Raw genomic sequence first — 19,356 nt, 5'->3', positions numbered from 1 at the left:
CCCGGTCGGGCAACCTGAAAGCCAACTCCACCTGCCCAAAGGTTTTATTGACCTTCTAGGGGCAGGTGGGCAAGCCTTAGTGTCAACGCCTGCCGTAACAGTGTCTCTCGCATAGCCAGATGAGCAGAGATCTCTGCCTATTGGTGACTTTGGACGGAGAAACTAAATTCAATGCAGAGGCTAAAACAGCCACTAACAAACCTACACGCTGTACTTTGAACTGACTCAATATGACCACTCCAAAGTCTGCATTTATTCTGCTTAAATTACTTTTTACATTTCCAAATTGTTTCCACCAATTTTAGCTAGTTCTGCACAATATAGTGTTTCAGCATCAACATAAAAAATGTGTAATTACATTAACTTTTATAGTAACCCTACCCCTAAGGCAAAGTTGGGCCAGGCACATTGTACTAAAACACTTTTATTCTTGATTTAAAAATAACTAAAATTAAGCTTCACATTTAATATGATTAATCTGTATTAAACAGTCCATCTGATAACATGAAATCTTGGTAACTGGTCTTGCAAGCATATCTTGCATTCACAGCGGTGTCATGTGGCACATTGATAATTACTTAATTCCATAAATTACACAAATTTAACTTAAGAATAGCCAATCTGCATTGTGAGCCTGTAGATTTACTATTCTCACTAGTTTTGGGTCCTGGGGAAAACAAAATCTATTTTGGGTCTCCTTTAGGAGCTAAAAAGTTTGGCAACCACTGATGTAGAGTACCAGTATTGAACAGACTTGTCTCTCTCTCAGTGTAAATGTACAGTGACAATTACGTCGACAACAACTAAAACGGGGACTAAACTATATTTCTTTGTATTGAAATGCATATTGCAAAAATATAAATAGATTTGCAAGCACATTTTTCCAATTGTCGTTCATCCCCAGTTTTAGCCGATACATTGAATTTTGATGCCATCAGATGTGTCAGTAGACCTATGACCGTCTGGCTATGTGGGGACTAACCGTAACATGTACGGTTAACACTGCGTAAAGCTCAGTGTGCCGTTTTCTGGTGGGATTTCAGGCTGGACCGCTGGGTAAAGCACTTCCCACACAGTGCACATTCGTAGGGCTTCTCGCCGCTGTGAACCACCGCGTGTCTGATGAGATTGCACTGCTTGGTGAAACTCCTGCCACACTGGAGACAGCTGAAGGGCTTCTCCCCCGTGTGGCTTCTCAGGTGCTCTTTGAGCTGGCTGAACCTCATGAAGCTCTTTGTGCAGTACGTACAGCTGAACCGCTTCTCCCCCACGCCCGATCTCCACGGCGTCCTCATCCTCCTGCCCAGGCTGAAAGCACGACTATAGCCAGAGTATGGTGAGGCTGAGAGGGTTGGCACCATCAAACCCTCGTTCTGATTTCTCATGTCACTGTCAGGTCCTGAGTTTGTGTACTGATTTTGCACCGACTGTGGAATCAAGCTACTGCCACTGGTGGTGGAGTTAATTTGCGCTAACGTGCCTTGACCCTCCTGTGGTATATGAATTGTCTGTGGTCTCTTATGACCAAATGTTCTGGCGCGTCTCTTCATCCGCACTGCATTGACCACGGGTGAAAGTGATTTCCACGCTGAATGAAGAGGCGACCCTATATCTTCAGGTATAGAGTGAGTCATAGGCAGGCCACTTTGACAAGCGAAGAGCGAGGAACTTTGTTGATAATGTTCAGTACCGTACAAGAAAGTTGGTTCACCCGTGTCTCTGCCAGGATCAGCGGACCACAGCTGCCTGTCCGCTTCCTCCAGGACAAACGTGTGGTCAGAGTCCACCAGGGCGGTGCTCTTGCCTTGCTCCACATCTTCCTTCTCGTGCTTCACTATGAGTTCCACTCCATCATCTTGGAGTCCACCAGGTTGCTGCTCTGGGAAGGAGTTGAGACCTGCTGCCGAGGAAAGTTGCGATCCAGCGTTGGCCGGGTTTTCGACTGAGGCGTAGTGCTGTGCAAAGACGTCAGTCCCGGTAGGATGTGTGTCTTCAAAGCACGGTGTTGGACCAGCTTCAAAAACAAAGAGAAACATAAATGAGGAAACAGTCAATCATAGATTCATAGTACTGTCTGATTTGGTTAGTGCATAGGCAAGTGCGCTAGATATTATTGTGTGTGTGTGTGTGTTAGAAGTTTGCACATAATGGCATGTGTAGTTCCATCCTTACTTTATACTGGTAAATGATAGTCATATTGCATTACTTTCTTCATAAGTTGCATGTTCATTTGCACATACCAGTGGCGTTTATAACAAAGAAAAATTGTGTGCACGCTTTGTTTCACCCACCTATGTTGTCGTGCGAGTCGATCTTCCACACATCCTCATCTGCGGTTTCCTCTTTGATTACGATGGGTCCAGTTTCACCAGCTTGTTCCAGTAAGAGTTCTACACACTGCAGCAGGGGGTCATGTATTAAACCACACGTTCAAGTGCTGATTATAAAAAGTATTGAAAATTGAAGTATTAAAATGTTTACCGATAATGGATTGAAAAGTTATTGGAAATTCCTACGAATTAACATTTTCATCAATGTAGTGGCCCGGGGCCCCTGGCCTGTTTAGACTATAAAATAAATCACACTTGTGTGAAGTGAGGGGCACCCACTGTGGCTGATCGAATAAATTTCCTTATTGTGTAGTGCTGTTGCAGTCTGACACCATCCTCCTTTACGAGAAATGAATGCAATGTGTTGCAAAATTTATTTATATTGGCCACATGTCTCACGTCGACGTCGTCAATGTTTGTTTTACTGGTGCCCTAAACAAGCATTAAGTCCATAGACTTGGCTGCCATTCCGTTTAAGTCATAAGTGCTCTAAACAAACTTTAAAAAGCCTTGGCTGCCATATGACGTAATTTTCAAAAGCAATGCAAGTGTAAACACTCAGCATCAAGGGTTGGATTGGAAGCAATCATATTAGCGTCATATCCAGTCAGTCATACCAGTCATATACCGTACATCAAGCCTTGGTTCCCTACTGCAAAATCTGTCAACTCATAGCAATCAACATATTTACACAAAATCCCCAGTGTTAATATAAATCTGAAGAGGGCTGTGCAAACCTGTGGGTCGCCACACTAAGAATTGTACTGTGTGTTGCACAGTTTGTGGTAATGTATATTAATGTGTGTGTGTGTGTGTGTGTGTGTGTGTGTGTGTGTGTGGGGGGGGGGGGGGGGAGGAGGGGGGGGATCATGAATTACCTGAGGGGGTTGCATAATCTCTTCTGCAGCCACCATTGGTCTGTCCCAGGCCGGGGGCGTGGAGTCCATCTCTTCCTGGTTCAACATTACCTTCACCAGTGGAGGGCATCGTACCACTGCTGTTGGAGGATAAAAACCTGCAGGAAATACATTAGAACTGTTTAAGGGACTGCTTACCTTACCACCACCAGCACAACTAGTCCACGACACACGCAACTAACGTTACTGGCATTATAGCAGCACATCTGGATGCTAATTGCTAATAAATAAGGCCACTCAATTTACACTTCTTCCTGGTCCTCATCCGTGTTCTCTTCAGCTCTCCCTCCATAGATGCACATTTGTTCTTCAGAAGATCAATGTCTCGTTGACTCGCAGTGATCTCCAGACGCAGAACAGCACAGCTGTCGTCCACACGTCTGTTGATCTCCGCCAGGGCTGCCTTGGCTAAGCTCTCCATGATGGACACCAACTGCGTCTGGAAGCCGCCGTTCTCCATCTTGACAAAAGGATTGTTTCGTCTCTATGCAAAACTCGCCGGATTAATAATGATAATAACAGCAACAACAAACTGAAATAACGAAACAATGCTGCAATAAATATCTAGAGTTCGAGGTAACGCTTTGTATTTGCTGTTGTCACTGTGTGCCTCTGTTTTTTTTCTCTCACAGAATTTGTATGGCACTACGAAATTCTCCTTCCGACGCACAACGTGACGTCTCATACCGTAAATGTTGGACAACACCCGCGGCACAAAACGAGCACGATCGATGAGTCGATGACCCGAGCTTCTGGCTAGGCGCTACATTGGTGCGTTGCTGCCCCTCACTGGCTCAAGAAGAAATTACCCCGCAATGAAGGGCTAAGTCTAGTGCTAAGATTTTTGGGGCCAGTGGCCCCTCTCTTGTTGATTGATATCATGTTTTCCCATTGATTGATTGATTGACATTTTTTTTTCACAGTATGCAGAATTTCAAATGAAAGCACAAGTCAATACAAAAACTCTTACTGCATTTACACTTGTTTTAAGTTGTTTATATAACAGGGTCCACCTTTTTCAGAGATGTACAGCATTGAGAGTTTAACTACTTATTCCCATCAAGTTCTGCAAACACAATATGCACCGTCTTCTCTCCCTATAAAAAGGTAATAAGGTATAACAAGGTAAGACGAAATTACATACCTTTCTAGTGAAAAAATGGCAACAAAAGTAATCAGGAAACTCAACCACAACTTGAGCTCAACTGAAACTCAACTTGAGCAGGATCTCCTCGTGGTCAGTATAGGAATACTCTAAGGACACTAGCTAGACTGGAGCACTCATCCAATGTCATTTAGACTATGCATGCGCCTCATCATGGTACTCTAGCACCCCTGCACCACAGAGGCTCAGAGTGACCTCTTCAAACAAACAGGAACTTGGCCTCACACAGGTCTAGAATTCACTTAACCATTGCTCATTAGGGTGGGGTGGCTCAGGGTAGACTCAGAGGACAGAGTACAGCAACTTGCAATGGGCCTGGTCTTCAACATACTCAAGGGAGCAGGGATACCATTATATTTGTCAGACTACTTCAATAACGTGAAAGACACAGGCACAACATCAGAGGGAGTTCCATTGATCTTGTTCAACCCAGATTAGGCACAAAGATCAGGTTAGATTCGTTCTACTGCTAGGCTACAAAAATGTGGAATGCACATAAAACGGCACGTGCTGTCTGAAATTTGTAACTGCATGGTACTAGAAAAGCAGAAATTAAATACCACTGTGCTATTTGCTATTACAGTGTTAATAAAGTATTAAATCAATCAGTCAATTCCCCCACAATCCACAGGGCCCCAACCTTAGCTAAGTTAGATTTCTAAATGGTATACATGTAGCTTTACTCTCATCCCTCTGAACAACTATGTTACTAAGGTCAGGTTTAATGAGATTTTAAAAGACACGTTTTTCTTTTATATATAGTAAAGACAAATTAATGGGTATAGACACGTAATAACCTAGGAACTGGACAAACCTATTGTGTGTAAGTGACAAATTAACTTATAATATTGCATTCATAATTTACCAGTCTCTTGTGAATGCATGAATGTGTGAACAAATGAATGAATGCAAGGAAGATAGGCACTTAAAATGACCAAAGTTAAAAAATAACATTGTATACACAATAGCCTACAGAAAACCTAAAGGATATAGGCCCTATATATTTTTTACCCAGAGTCTTTAACAGGCAGACAAGGTCCTGCACAGCATCAAATATAATAGATGGGTCATATAGATTAATTGAACTGATTCTGCAGTTCAATACATGCATGCAGCAATATGAGCCACACAGAAAAAGAGAAAACAGCAAGAGAGACACTCAGGAAGTCAACAGGGGAAGTTTAGTGGTTTTCTTGCGTCACCATTTTCTGCTGCTACTTGTGTCCCCGTGCTCAGAGTGAAGGTAGGAACATTCGCATTCTCTTTCATTTAAAAGCTAATTGTTCTTATATTTCCATGTTGAACCTTGTCACTAACATGAGGTAGAGAACGAGGGATGGTGGACTGAGGGATGTGGATGCAGGTGTTAGAGAGATGGATAGGTGGGGTTAGGCTGTACCTCCAACAGATGAGACTGTATTTTCTAGGCTTGGAGTCACAGGCGTAGAGAGAATACTTTACTTCCGCTATACTGTCAGAAAACCTACAATGGCCGTGACAGGCAGGCAAGCAAGACAAGTGAGCAACAGTAGCTTATGGGCTCCACACTACAGGCACAAGGCCTGAGCTGAGGTGTGTGAGGTACCACCAGTTCAGAAGCAAACACGGCAATGACTGAGTTCAGAGTTGATAAGATTCAATAATTACTCCAGTAAAATATGAGAACTAAGAGTAAGGGTGTGGCCTGATTATTGAAAATAAAACGAGGACATGGGGGGGGAAGTGTAGAGTGACAGTTATGCGGTGGATTCAGTAGCACAGTTTCATTTTGGACTGCTGAGTGTGTTCTGACATTGGTACACGTGAACTTAACTTCTTTATTCAACCTCGCAGGGTTGTCTGCAAGACACAAGTGGCAGTATGCCCTGACACTGCACTACACATAATACATCCAACAAACAAACAAGCACCACTTCTGAACAGAACAGGCCAGTCTGGATGTGAGCTGTGCTCTGTCGAAGGGAAGAAGATGCGGAGAGTCCGGAGAAAAGTGGCGAACAAGGAGAAGGTGGTGTTTGGTTGTGATCTGGTGGAGCATCTGACTGCTTGCGGTCAAGAGAGTAAGTCAAGGACTTGCATTCCATAATGATACTGTACATTCTGTTCTGGTCGACTGGTCCGGTCTGTCTCTGACAATATCATTAAATTATAAACATTCAAACAAATAATAATCTAATCCATTCTTGGGAATATAGATAATCATCCAATGTGAATGTTATATATTATTATTATTATTATTATTATTAAATCATAGGAGATATAAATGATTACATCCTCTAAATTGTCCACACTAGTTGTACAATTTTTGAGTAAAGGTCTCGGTAATAGTTACAATAGTATACTAGTTGTTTTAGTCAATAACCAAACTGCATTTGGCTTATTCTTCCTTAGTTCCACCGGTTCTGCAGAGCTGCTGTGAGTTTATTGAAGAGCATGGAATTGTGGATGGAATATATAGGTTGTCTGGGGTGTCATCCAACATACAGAAATTAAGGTGAAATACTGTGTGTGTGTGTGTGTGTGTGTGTGTGTGTGTGTGTGTGTGTGTGTGCAACTGTAGTATTACTACAAAACCCATTATGAGGCCCATTCTACAAATGTCTTCTAAAACAGCTTTCTAAAAAACCTATGTTGCTACTTGCTATATGTTATTGCTGTTGGGCGGAAACTTCTTACCCCCCCCCCCCCCAACACACACACACACACACACACACACACACACACACACACACACACACACACACACATAAATTAATGCCTCACTTCATCATACTACAGTGTCACACAAAACTACGTTTGAGTTTTAATTATGAAAAGTAACAGTTTTGGACATATGAGGTTTCTGTCCGACAGAGCTATAGCCTAGCTACTGTATGATGACAAATTATTGTATTTATTTGTTTGCCTGTGTGTGTGTGTGTGTGTGTGTGTGTGTGTGTGTGTGTGTGTGTGTGTGTGTGTGTGTGTGTGTGTGTGTGTGTGTGCGTGCGAGCGAATGAGTGCATGCATGTGCATTTTTAACCATAAGCTTTTCTGCCTGTCCAGGAGTGAGTTTGACAGTGAAGCGAGCCCAGATCTCTACAAGGAGCTGTACCTGCAGGACATACACTGTGTTAGTTCTCTGTGCAAGGCATACTTCAGAGAGCTGCCCAACCCCCTGCTCACATATCAGCTCTATGACAAGTTTGCTGTGAGTAACTCTTTCCATCTTTTCTCAGAGACAGTGGCCATGTCATCAAAGTCACAGCAAAGTTAACCACTTTCTACTTGGTACCCTATTATGGACATTTCATAGGTGAACATATTTTAAAAAGAGACACTTTGAAGATTTTCCAAAACAGCTCACAGTCACATCACACATGTGTTGTGAGCTTGCAGATTGTCTATGTCTATATTGTCTATGTTCTGCTGTTTGTTGTATATGACTAAGAATATAGGCCTAGGACTTAAAGTTATTGAAGTTTAAAAAAAATCTAAATTGCATTTACAGCATCTGGGCAGATTTCCATGAAACTTAATGTGCCAGCAAGAATGAACCCCCCATGGGCTTTCCACTAGTAGCCTACCACCCTCAGGCCAAAATGTCCAGATATCTCAAATTATTAACGGCTATATATTGCAATTAAACTCCCTGGAGGTAGAACTCTAACTCTAACTCTAACTCTAACTCTAACTCTAACTCTAACTCTAACTCTAACTCTATTAAACTCCCTGGAGGTAGAACTCTAACTCTTGTGCTTTTCTTCTAGTACCACCTTCAGGCCAAAATGTCAACTTTGCACACAAGATATCTCCTAATCCTTTTTTTTAAATATATAAATGGTTTTTTTTGGGTTTTGTTTTTTCGATAGATGTACAGTAGGTATAGTAGTAGACAGGAAACAGGGAGAGACATGGGGGAGAAGACAAACAGCAAAGTTCGTCAGGATCAGGACTTGAACCCGCGACAGCGTGTGAGCGCGACACACTGTCATGCTGAATTAAACTAGCTAAACTAGCCCAGGCCATGTGTCATAATGTAAAAGGCATATTGCAGGATGAACCCTATGGATTTGGTGACCCATTCAACTGGCCAACATAGTGGCTGGCAGCATGGCCTATAAGGGCTGCCACTCAGCAGGGCTTTTAGAAGCCACTTGCCCAAATACTTTTTCACAAGAAAAGCTCACTTTGAACTCTTGTTTTATTATGGCATGTGTTAAAAACTGATTGACCAATAAAGAGTGTGTGCAAGCTGGGCCTTTAGCCTTGTTTACCTAAAAACCCCACATGCATGCATTGCATGGTATTGTTACTACAGGCCTTTAGCCTGGTTTCCTAAACCCCACATGCATGCTTTTGTTACTACAGGAGGCTGTGGCCATTCAGCTGGAGGAAGAACGTCTGGTAAAAATCAAAGATGTGCTTAAAGAGCTCCCACCACCCCATTACAGGTAATGACCAAATCCTGAGAGTACATTAATGAGAATTGAAATCTAAATAGTGCTAAATAAATCTAAATAATCACTTAAACCCTATAATATTATTATTTAACCGACCGGAGTCACTCAGGACTCTATACTAAGCCCCCTCACTACACTAATCTATCTATCAAAAATATCCAATCTACAATCCTCTGAACTCCATTCAGTCAGTCCTTTCATTTGGACTGTTTCCATTTTTATTTATTCGTTTAATTAAAAGCATCCCTATACCTGGTTTCTTTCAGGACGCTGGAGTTTCTGATGTGTCACCTCGTCAAGATGGCTTCTCATTCCTTAGAGACCAACATGCATGCCAGGAACATAGCCATTGTCTGGGCCCCTAATCTGCTCAGGTGGGTTCATGTCTGTTATATGTTGGGTAAAGGTCTGTGTTAACTCTGAGAGCATAAATGTCCCTTTCGGAATTAATGCTACATTTTAAAGAATAAAACATTATTTTAACCAATCTGTATAGTAGAGTTTGTTAATACCAGTAAGACGCCTAAAGGGCGAGGTGGCGTGCACGCATCTGCCTGGGTGACAGCAGACTGCTGTGCGAGCACTGGTGCTTTGGCATGGGGTGTCAGATCAACATATGGAATGAATTCTGTACTGGCCATATATGGAGCGTGCCTTGAGTGTACAGGGTTTGATGAGGTCAGATCAATATATAGAATGTCAGAACAATTTGAAGTAGATGGCAGATCATGGCACGCCGGATTGGACACTAAATGGACTGGCTTCTTTATTGTATAGGTTGGTCTCAAAGGAGACCTCTCTTTTACAGGACAGATTTATGGAGTCTAACTTTAAATTGACAGTCTAAATCTTACAGTGTATCTTGAAGCATCCTTGAGCAAGATGCCCGTGTATCCTCTTCACTTTCACACCTGTCATGCTATGTAAACTGTCATATAAGTGGAGGATTTCACTTTTGTCACTTACATGAAGGTCCAAGGACATTGAGACATCTAGGTTCAATGGTACAGCAGCCTTCATGGAGGTGAGGGTCCAGTCTATTGTGGTCGAGTTTATACTCACCCACATGTCACAGCTGTTCCCTGAACAAGGTAATTCATCCTCATTCTGTCACTCTCTCACTCTCTCACTCACTCACTCACTCACTCACTCACTCACTCACTCACTCACTCACTCACTCACTCACTCACTCACTCACACACACTCACACACACACACACACACACACACACACACACACACACACACTCACACACACACACACACACACACACACACACACACACACACACAATGTGGGTGGGTGCCTGCCATGGGTGCCTGCCATGCAATGGCAGAAACACAGGTTGAAATCCGAAACCAATACTTAATCGTAATAATAATCAAGACACGAAACTTTGACCGCTATGGCCGGCCGCACGGTTTACCAAAGCCCCGCAATATATACATCGAGACGTGCGGCTCGGCCGGGAATGGTGTGCTTGTGCTTTTCTTTCCGTTTCGAGTTACCGTGCCGACGTAATTCGCAATAAACGACGCGAAAAATGCCCCATGCAAAGTCAATGGGGAAACGCGGGTAAAAACAGAAAATGACACGTTACTTTGGAGCCACATTACTCTGGCATACTGTTACGTAGAAACACGATTTAAACGTCAAACAGCACACGAGGCAATCGTCTTTGTCGTGGTTCAGACGGAATTCGAATACGTTGCACGGTTTGCCCGCTATCGCAGTTCAAAGTGTGTGTGGTCTGAGCAAAAATCTCGACTTAGAGTGTCGCACGCCCAGAGAGAGAGCGGGTCAGAGTGAGAGGCCAGTGTGAAAACTGTAGCGAAATTCTCCGAACAAATCGTCCTCACGGCCAAAATATTAACTTTACACGCATGGGTTTCGGTAATTCTGTAGCCACACTCGTCCTCTTTCACCCAATGTCACAACCACAGCCCAGATTCATACGGTACGTGAACTACAGCCCTGAAAGCGACAGGTGTACCATCATAATGTGTCATAAGACTGCCTGAATGAGTCAGCAATTTTTTCATCACAAACACAATTTCTTAACTCGCTCTTATAACCACGTTTTTTATCGTACTAATACCACGATCGCACACGGCGTACCTCAATGTCTCAGGTCACTCACGGCGAAAACAAAAATCGCATTCGACTTTTACTTTTTGCGCTATAGCAATTTGTTCGGACCGTATGTCTTAACAATTTTCTCATTGACTTTCAAGTGTTTGCATTCGCATAGACTAGCCCTGCCCCAAGCTCAGGTGAAATTGATACTTTGTTAATGATTCAAGGTCAAGTTGACCACCCCTCAAACACGCGCACACACGAACGCACATGCACGCACATGCACACATGTGCACGCACACACACACACATTGAAAGTCAATAGAGAAAATCGGGGAAACCCGTAACTCTGTCATTTCTCAACCGTTTCAGATGCGGGGTGGCTCGCCGGAACCGGGCCGCCCCCCTGAGCGAAACCAAATGGACACACACACACACACACACACACACACACACACACACACACACACACACACCAACACACAAACCCTCTCTTCCTATTGGCTGGCCTTTACACAGCTCTAACTTTTGCTTGCAGCATGCTACAGTCTTGAAACTTGCTCCATGGACTTGGACCACCAATAGGAGCACGCTGTAAATGTTTAATTGCTTAAGCCCCGCCCCTCTGTCTTCCTATTGGCTGGCCTTTACACAGCTCTAACTATTGTTTACAACATGCTACAGCCTCAAACTTTGGTACATGGACGTAGACCATCAAGAGGAACAAGCTGTGATGGCTTAATTGCTTAAGCCCCGCCCCTCTGTATTCCTATTGGCTGGCCTTTAAACAGCTATAACTTTTGTTTGCAACATGCTACAGTCTTGAAACTTGCTCCATGGACTTGGACCACCAATAGGAGCACGCTGAAAATGTTTAATTGCTTAAGCCCCGCCCCTCTGTCTTCCTATTGGCTGGCCTTTACACAGCTCTAACTATTGTTTACAACATGTTGTAGACCATCAAGAGGAACAAGCTGTAATGGCTTAATTGCTTAAGCCCCGCCCCTCTGTATTCCTATTGGCTGGCCTTTAAACAGCTATAACTTTTGTTTGCAACATGCTACAGTCTTGAAACTTGCTCCATGGACTTGGACCACCAATAGGAGCACGCTGTAAATGTTTAATTGCTTAAGCCCCGCCCCTCTGTCGTCCTATTGGCTGGCCTTTACACAGCTCTAACTATTGTTTACAACATTCTACAGCCTCAAACTTTGGTACATGGACGTATACCATCAAGAGGAACAAGCTGTAATGGCTTAATTGCTTAAGCCCCGCCCCTCTGTATTCCTATTGGCTGGCCTTTAAACAGCTATAACTTTTGTTTGCAACATGCTACAGTCTTGAAACTTGCTCCATGGACTTGGACCACCAATAGGAGCACGCTGTAAATGTTTAATTGCTTAAGCCCCGCCCCTCTGTCTTCCTATTGGCTGGCCTTTACACAGCTCTAACTATTGTTTACAACATGCTACAGCCTCAAACTTTGGTACATGGACGTAGACCATCAAGAGGAACAAGCTGTAATGGCTTAATTGCTTAAGCCCTTATGCTTAAGATAATTATTATTATTATCAATATTATTAAACCTTATTGTCCCCTCTTCTCAGCCAGAGCCAAACACAATCTTATTTTTTCAAGGAATTGAAATCCAAGGGCCAAAACATTTTTGTCTAGCCCTGCCAAGTACTTTAACTACTTTATGTATGGACAGAAGAAACTGCCTGAATGAGTTCGGACATACGTTCTCTCACTGAGTCTCACTGAGTGCTGTTGGTGGCAACATAATGCGCAATGAACTAAGACAAAATACCCCTTTGAAAGTCAATGGGGAGACCTGGCTCACATGTAACCAAATGGACCCTTCTGAGAGGCTAAATGTCATCAAATGGTGGTCCGTGGCTCAAATGCTGCACAGACTTGGCAAGCTTCAGGCACCCAGTAAAATTTCTTGAAATTTTGTTTCTAGTTAAGTATTGGTTTCGGATTTCAACCTGTGTTTCTGCCTGGTTCGCCCATTTTCTACATGTTTGCAACACAGCAACATGTTTGTGTTTTCTGAAGTTCCATCCAAGGCCATCTGCTGGTTTCTAGCCCTTTGAGTGGCAAAATGTTTTTACACTTTTCTATAATAAATCCGGTCCATGTACAACACATTTGCCTGTTCCTTGGAGGAGACTTATGGGAGAGAGTTTAGCTGGCTGTGGAGCCCAATTAGGACACAGAGTCACGTTGGGTGAAACAGCACAGTAAAAACATTGCGCTCTGCGAGGGACCACAACCAGCTATTGGACATTGGCTAGAGAGCCAGTCACCCCTTTGAGTGGCTAGTGCAATCATTAGCACTCTGCGAGTGACGTACACTCATCTTCACCAGCCCTATCCAGTCAACATAATGGAGACATCACAGGTATGGAAGCAAGTCAATGAGGAAACAAAGTCATCCTCCACTCACTCAAAGTCATCAAGAAGGCTGACTGTTGGATCATCAGCACAATCTTCAAGATCATCTGCATCAACCCAACTCAACAATGGCAGCAGCACAAGCGCTAAAATGAATCCTCCTTCTTCAAGGTGCTTCTGCCTCTCAGCACAGGAAGGGCAGAATCTTTTTTTTTTTTTTTTTTACCGGCCGGCCGGCCAGCGGGTCGGCCGGCCGGCCGGTCGTTTGATAGGTCGGCCGGTCCGTGGATAGGTCGGCCGGTTTTTTTGGGGGGGGGGGCCCCCAGGGACCCCCAAATGGTAACTCTGTCATTTTTCAACCGTTTTGGACGGGGGTGGTCTCATTTGAATCGTGTCGCCCCCCCGGGGGCATCCTTGGGGGTCTCAAAGTTGGGGGACCCCCCGGGGACCCCCAGGGACCCCCAAATGGTAACTCTGTCATTTTTCAACCGTTTTGGACGGGGGTGGTCTCATTTGAATCGTGTCGCCCCCCCGGGGGCATCCTTGGGGGTCTCAAAGTTGGGGGACCCCCCGGGGACCCCCAGGGACCCCCAAATGGTAACTCTGTCCTTTCTCAACCGTTTTGGACGGGGGTGGTCTCATTTGAATCGTGTCGCCCCCCCGGGGGCATCCTTGGGGGTCTCAAAGTTGGGGGACCCCCAGGGACCCCCAAATGGTAACTCTGTCATTTCTCTACCGTTTTGGACGGGGGTGGTCTCATTTGAATCGTGTCGCCCCCCCGGGGGCATCCTTGAGGGTCTCAAAGTTGGGGGACCCCCCCGGGGATCCCAGGGACCCCCAAATGGTAACTCTGTCATTTCTCTACCGTTTTGGACGGGGGTGGTCTCATTTGAATAGTGTCGCCCCCCCGGGGGCGTCTTTGGGGGTCTCAAGGTTGGGGGAACCCCCGGGGACCCCCAGGGACCCCCAAATTGTAACTGTCATTTATCTACTTTTTTCGACGTGGGGGTTAGCTTGTTGCACTTCCTCACTCATCATTTTCATTGTAATGGATTTATTGACATTCAATTCAAATTGTCATTTATTTAATCATGATGCATTTAATTTGTATAACAGCATTTTAAAAATCAAATGCTCTTAAAGTTAATTTAGACTAAATGTCAAGGCAAAATTGTGTTAATATTTATTCATATATTTTCTATGATGAATTATACAGTTATAGTTTATGTGAGAATAAATTAATGTAAAATACACAAATGTTCAAACATGACAAATGACTCAAGTTTAAAATCAGGACAAGTTGACGTTTAGGAATGTATATTTATTTTTGCGTAATCAGTCTTCTTTTGCTTTACATATACAATGACCGTCCATTTTAGTTTTTTTTTTTCAGTCAGTTCCATGTCATTTTCCAATCATTTTCTGTTATTTTTATTTTAGTCAGACGATTCTGTAGAGGAGTCTGAAGATTCCGCCGTGCTAGTCTCACCAGGCTGTAAGGACATATAGGATAACAAACATTAATACATTTTCTGTTGATATCAAAATATTTGTGTGTTTGCAACCCACTGCAGAGTGTGTGAATCCCCTAAACGTTTTAAATCTTTTTTAAGAATTGTTCTACAATGTTCGTTTTTGTAAAGTCCATATTAAAGCATTACAGTACATCGCAACGAAAAAACCAACACATTACAGTGCAACAGCACATTTTAAAAACACATTATTTTTCAGTGCCATATTCATCAATCACCTTAGACACACGTGATCTTAACCTAGATGTATTGGTCTAACATGTCTTATTTACCTTTGGCAAGCTTGATTTAGTTCCATCCGGTGTATTCATATATACACCGGATATTCATATATATATGTATGTGAACTGCTGATCTAAAATAAAAAATAAAAAATATTTTTAATTATTTGAAACCAATTGCACATGCAATTATTGCATTAACTTTTAGAGCTAATCACTTAATCAAAGAAAATTATTCTAACATTTTCCATTTCCAGTCATTCGTATTGCCAGCGTCAGGAATCTCATACATACAATAGTATCCATTTCTACTAACCCCAGTTCTGTGTAATGCAGGGTAATACTTACATTGATCCTTTCATAAGAATTGATTCTGTGCGAAATCTGTTAGTTTCCATTTTTTTGTAGCCACAGCAAGGTAACCTTTATTAAAACAAACGAAAAGATCACGTAGAGTCATCATGTTTGGATATTTGGATGTTTCATATTACATTAAAAATCTCCATTCTACTCTTGTTATAATGTTTACTCATTCGAGCTATAGTTAAGTTACCTATATTTTATTAATTACAGTTATCATCACAGTATTATAATATATTATATCTTGGAGCACATTACCTTTTCCAAAGTCATATTTTCAAAATTGACTTACCTCCGGCATCAAGACATTTGTGTAGAAATCTTCATTTCCGTCTTTCAATTTTTCATACACCTTCTTCGTATTTCTTTTACTCAGAAACTTTAGAAGTTTTTCCCTCTGTAAATACAAAGACTTTATTACATTCCTGCAATGACATGTCATTAGGGGGATGTGACAAACACAATTATTGGTATATCAAACGGTTACTTACGTTTGCTGCAACGTAACCCAGAAACACACATTTATATGAAAAACACAAGAGTTGACTTGAAAGCTTTGGACAATGTTATGATAACCACGCCTTTTCTAGACAACGAAGATCTTCCACTAACCACTATGTCTGATGAGTGGTCATTTTTAGATTGTGTAATCGGGTTTTTGGTGAGTTTTCTTTACCTGATTGTATTGTGTTGTGAGTTTAGTTTTTTCGCTGTACAGAATGACAAAAAAGGTCACGGGCGCATCGGACGTTGTGATTTTTCAGGGAGGCTGCCAACTCGTGACAGGGAGTCCTAAAAACTGCTGAAATGTTTTGAAAAAATGTGGATTCTTTTTTTAAACATTATTTTTTTCAAATATGACAAGATGTTTCACTTGTGCTGTGTGCTTCATTATGTAAAATGTGTTTGAAATGAAATGTAATGTGACATGTTTTGAATTACGTTCAAGAAATAGTCATTGTCTTAATATTATTACGTGAATTTGATATGAATTGATTCGCCAATTTAGTTGCTAATGAATGAATGTATGAAATACTTTCTTTTAACTCATGCATAATTGTAATGTTTTAAATAATGAAAAAAAAATGTAAAAGAAAATGCATGAGAAAAAAAATGGGTATTCGCTCTTCGCGCTTGCGCACATCTACAGTACCCTGTTGAATGCATATTCCATACACTTGAATATAAACACATTGTTGAGATAACATTGTTCATTTCTGTCTAACATCAATGGGAACTAGAGATGCTAAGTGCTAACATTGATAAAAGCTAAAGTGCATTAATTTGCCATTGCAAAGAGTCGTTTCTGACCTTACATCATAACGGAAGTGACATTGAGTGTACTGGCGAGGTTTGACCACAGTGGGTCGCCATGGCATTTCATTTTCTGCCACCAAAATGTGGAATGCCCTACCAACAGTCATTAAGACATGCAAATCCCTTGACTCCTTCAAAACCGCCCTCAAAGGGCACCTACGAACGGCTGCAATTAGAAACTGGCCCCCCACCCACCCATTTTTCCCCTCACTATATGTTTCTTTTCCCTTTTCACCTCCTCTATGATGATTTCCTGTTTTGACCATATAGTTGTGTATATTCGTACGTCTAATTGTTTTGATGAATTGAAAATGGTGGGCCCTATTGTAAACAAGTGTAATGCCTTATGGTGCCGTACACTCACAGTTAACAGTTGTATTGAGTTGTACTTGAAATGAACTGTAATTCTGCAAACTTAATAAACCAATCAATCAATCATGACTTGAAAAAGAAGAGACTTTAGTGGCTTGTATATCTGCTGTTAATGGTGTGTTTCGTCTATTTTTGTATTCAGAGGTAACACAGCTGATGGAGAAAACAGAAGACATGGTGGGACGAGAAGAAGAATGGAAGAAGAGAGAAGAAGCGATGAGAGTGAGGATGCTGAGCTTCGTGGTGACGGAGCCAGAAGATCCAACCCATGAGACAAGACCGAAGACGCTGTTTGAAAGACTGAAAATAAATAAGACATTAACAGTAGAAGAATGGAACCGACGAGAAGATAAATGGAAGAAGAGAGAAGGAGCGACGAGAGAGAGGATGAGAGAGAGGATGCTGAGGTTCGTGGCGACGGAGCCAGCAGATCCAACCCTGCCAGAAGAATGGAAGAAGAGAGAGCAGGAGATGAGGGAGAGGATGCTGAGGTTCGTGATGACGGAGCCAGAAGATGCAACCCCGTCGGCTGGTAGTAGATGGACCAGCATGGAAGATAGTGAGTATCAGTCAGTAGAATGGATCTGCTAACAGACGTCAGTCCAGATGTCTGGAGGAAACCTCATAACTCAATTTTTGAGGTTTTTGTCTGTTAAAGCAGCTAACTCCATCCACCTATCTCCCTCTCAAACTGTCTGCTATAAGCAGCTAACTCCACCACCTCTCCCCCTCTCAAACTGTCTGCTATAAAGCAGCTAACTCCACCACCTCTCCCCCTCTCAAACTGTCTGATAAAACAGCTAACTCCACCACCTCTCCCCCTCTCAAACTGTCTGCTAAGGCAGCTAACTCCACCACCTCTCCCCCTCTCAAACTTTCTGCTAAAGCAGCTAACTCCATCCACCTCTCCCCCTCTAAAACTGTCTGTTAAAACAGCTAACTCCACCATTTATCTCCTTCGCAAACTGTCTGCTAAAGCAGCCAACTCCACCACCTCCCCCCTCTCAAACTGTCTGCTATAAAGCAGCTAACTCCACCACCTATCTCCTTCTCAAACTGTCTGCTAAAGCAGCTAACTCCACCACCTCTCCCCCTCTCAAACTGTCTGCTAAAGCAGCTAACTCCATCCACCTCTCTCCTTCTCAAACTGTCTGCTAAGGCAGCTAACTCCATCACCTCTCCCCCTCTCAAACTGTCTGCTGTAACAGCTAACTCCACCACCTCTCCCCCTCTCAAACTGATAAAACAGCTAACACCACCACCTCTCCCCCTCTCAAACTGTCTGCTAAGGCAGCTAACTCCACCACCTCTCCCCCTCTAAAACTGTCTGTTAAAACAGCTAACTCCACCATTTATCTCCTTCTCAAACTGTCTGCTAAAGCAGCCAACTCCACCACCTCCCCCCTCTCAAACTGTCTGCTATAAAGCAGCTAACTCCACCACCTATCTCCTTCTCAAACTGTCTGCTAAAGCAGCTAACTCCACCACCTCTCCCCCTCTCAAACTGTCTGCTAAAGCAGCTAACTCCATCCACCTCTCTCCTTCTCAAACTGTCTGCTAAGGCAGCTAACTCCATCACCTCTCCCCCTCTCAAAATGTCTGCTAAAACAGCTAACTCCACCACCTCTCCCCCTCTCAAACTGTCTGCTAAAGCAGCTAACTCCACCACTTCTCCCCTCTCAAACTCTACTGTAACAGCTAACTCCACCACCTCTCCCCCTCTCAAACTGTCTGCTAAAGCAGCTAACTCCACCACCGCTCCTCCTCTCAAACTGTCTGCTAAAGCAACTAACTCCACCACCTCTCCCCCTCTCAAACTGTCTGCTAAGGCAGCTAACTCCACCACCTCTCCCCCTCTCAAACTGTCTGCTAAAGCAGCTAACTCCATCCACCTCTCTCCTTCTCAAACTGTCTGCTAAGGCAGCTAACTCCACCACCTCTCCCCTCTAAAAGTGTCTGTTAAAACAGCTAACTCCACCACCTATCTCCTTCTCAAACTGTCTGCTAGAGCAGCTAACTCACCACCTCTCCCCCTCTCAAACTGTCTGCTATAAAACAGCTAACTCCACCACCTCTCCCCCTCTCAAACTGTCTGCTATAAAGCAGCTAACTCCACCACCTCTCCCCCTCTCATGCAAGTAATTGACAACATATAAAGTCACAATACCAACTTTGATGAGGCAGTATTGCATCGTTTAAAAAATATGTATTTTTTTTAAATTT

At 43.0% G+C, this 19,356-nt stretch overlaps 2 protein-coding genes across 3 annotated transcripts; one reads left to right on the top strand and one right to left on the bottom strand.

Moving 5' to 3' along the window:
* Positions 1–915: 915 nt before the first annotated feature.
* Positions 916–3,756, bottom strand: LOC308333251 (uncharacterized protein). 2 transcript variants are annotated; one of them, XM_080789520.1, is made up of 4 exons: positions 3,494–3,756; positions 3,209–3,345; positions 2,292–2,397; positions 916–2,014 (listed from the first exon to the last, which is right to left on the bottom strand). In XM_080789520.1, exons 1-4 carry the CDS (start codon positions 3,705–3,707, stop codon positions 1,014–1,016), a joined length of 1,458 nt encoding a protein of 485 aa, XP_080645646.1. In that variant the 5' UTR covers positions 3,708–3,756; the 3' UTR covers positions 916–1,013. The 2 variants fall into 2 exon arrangements, with proteins under 2 accessions (XP_080645646.1, XP_080645647.1); XM_080789521.1 differs by having other exon boundaries at positions 2,292–2,390; positions 3,494–3,698.
* Positions 3,757–5,629: 1,873 nt separating this feature from the next.
* On the top strand, positions 5,630–17,724 carry LOC308333699 (rho GTPase-activating protein 30-like; the record flags this gene model as incomplete). The annotated part of the gene is made up of 8 exons (XM_080790154.1): positions 5,630–5,655; positions 6,246–6,472; positions 6,804–6,906; positions 7,458–7,602; positions 8,763–8,845; positions 9,121–9,228; positions 9,827–9,945; positions 17,276–17,724. The coding sequence occupies exons 2-8, from the start codon at positions 6,382–6,384 to the stop codon at positions 17,722–17,724; spliced, it is 1,098 nt and encodes a 365-aa protein (XP_080646280.1). The 5' UTR covers positions 5,630–5,655; positions 6,246–6,381.
* Positions 17,725–19,356: the final 1,632 nt, after the last annotated feature.

Source organism: Protomyctophum bolini, assembly GCF_963924005.1.
Source record: "Protomyctophum bolini genome assembly, chromosome: 18".
Lineage (NCBI taxonomy): Eukaryota > Metazoa > Chordata > Actinopteri > Myctophiformes > Myctophidae > Protomyctophum > Protomyctophum bolini.
Note: the sequence above shows the minus strand (reverse complement) of the source record. Positions and strands in the feature narration are given on the sequence as shown.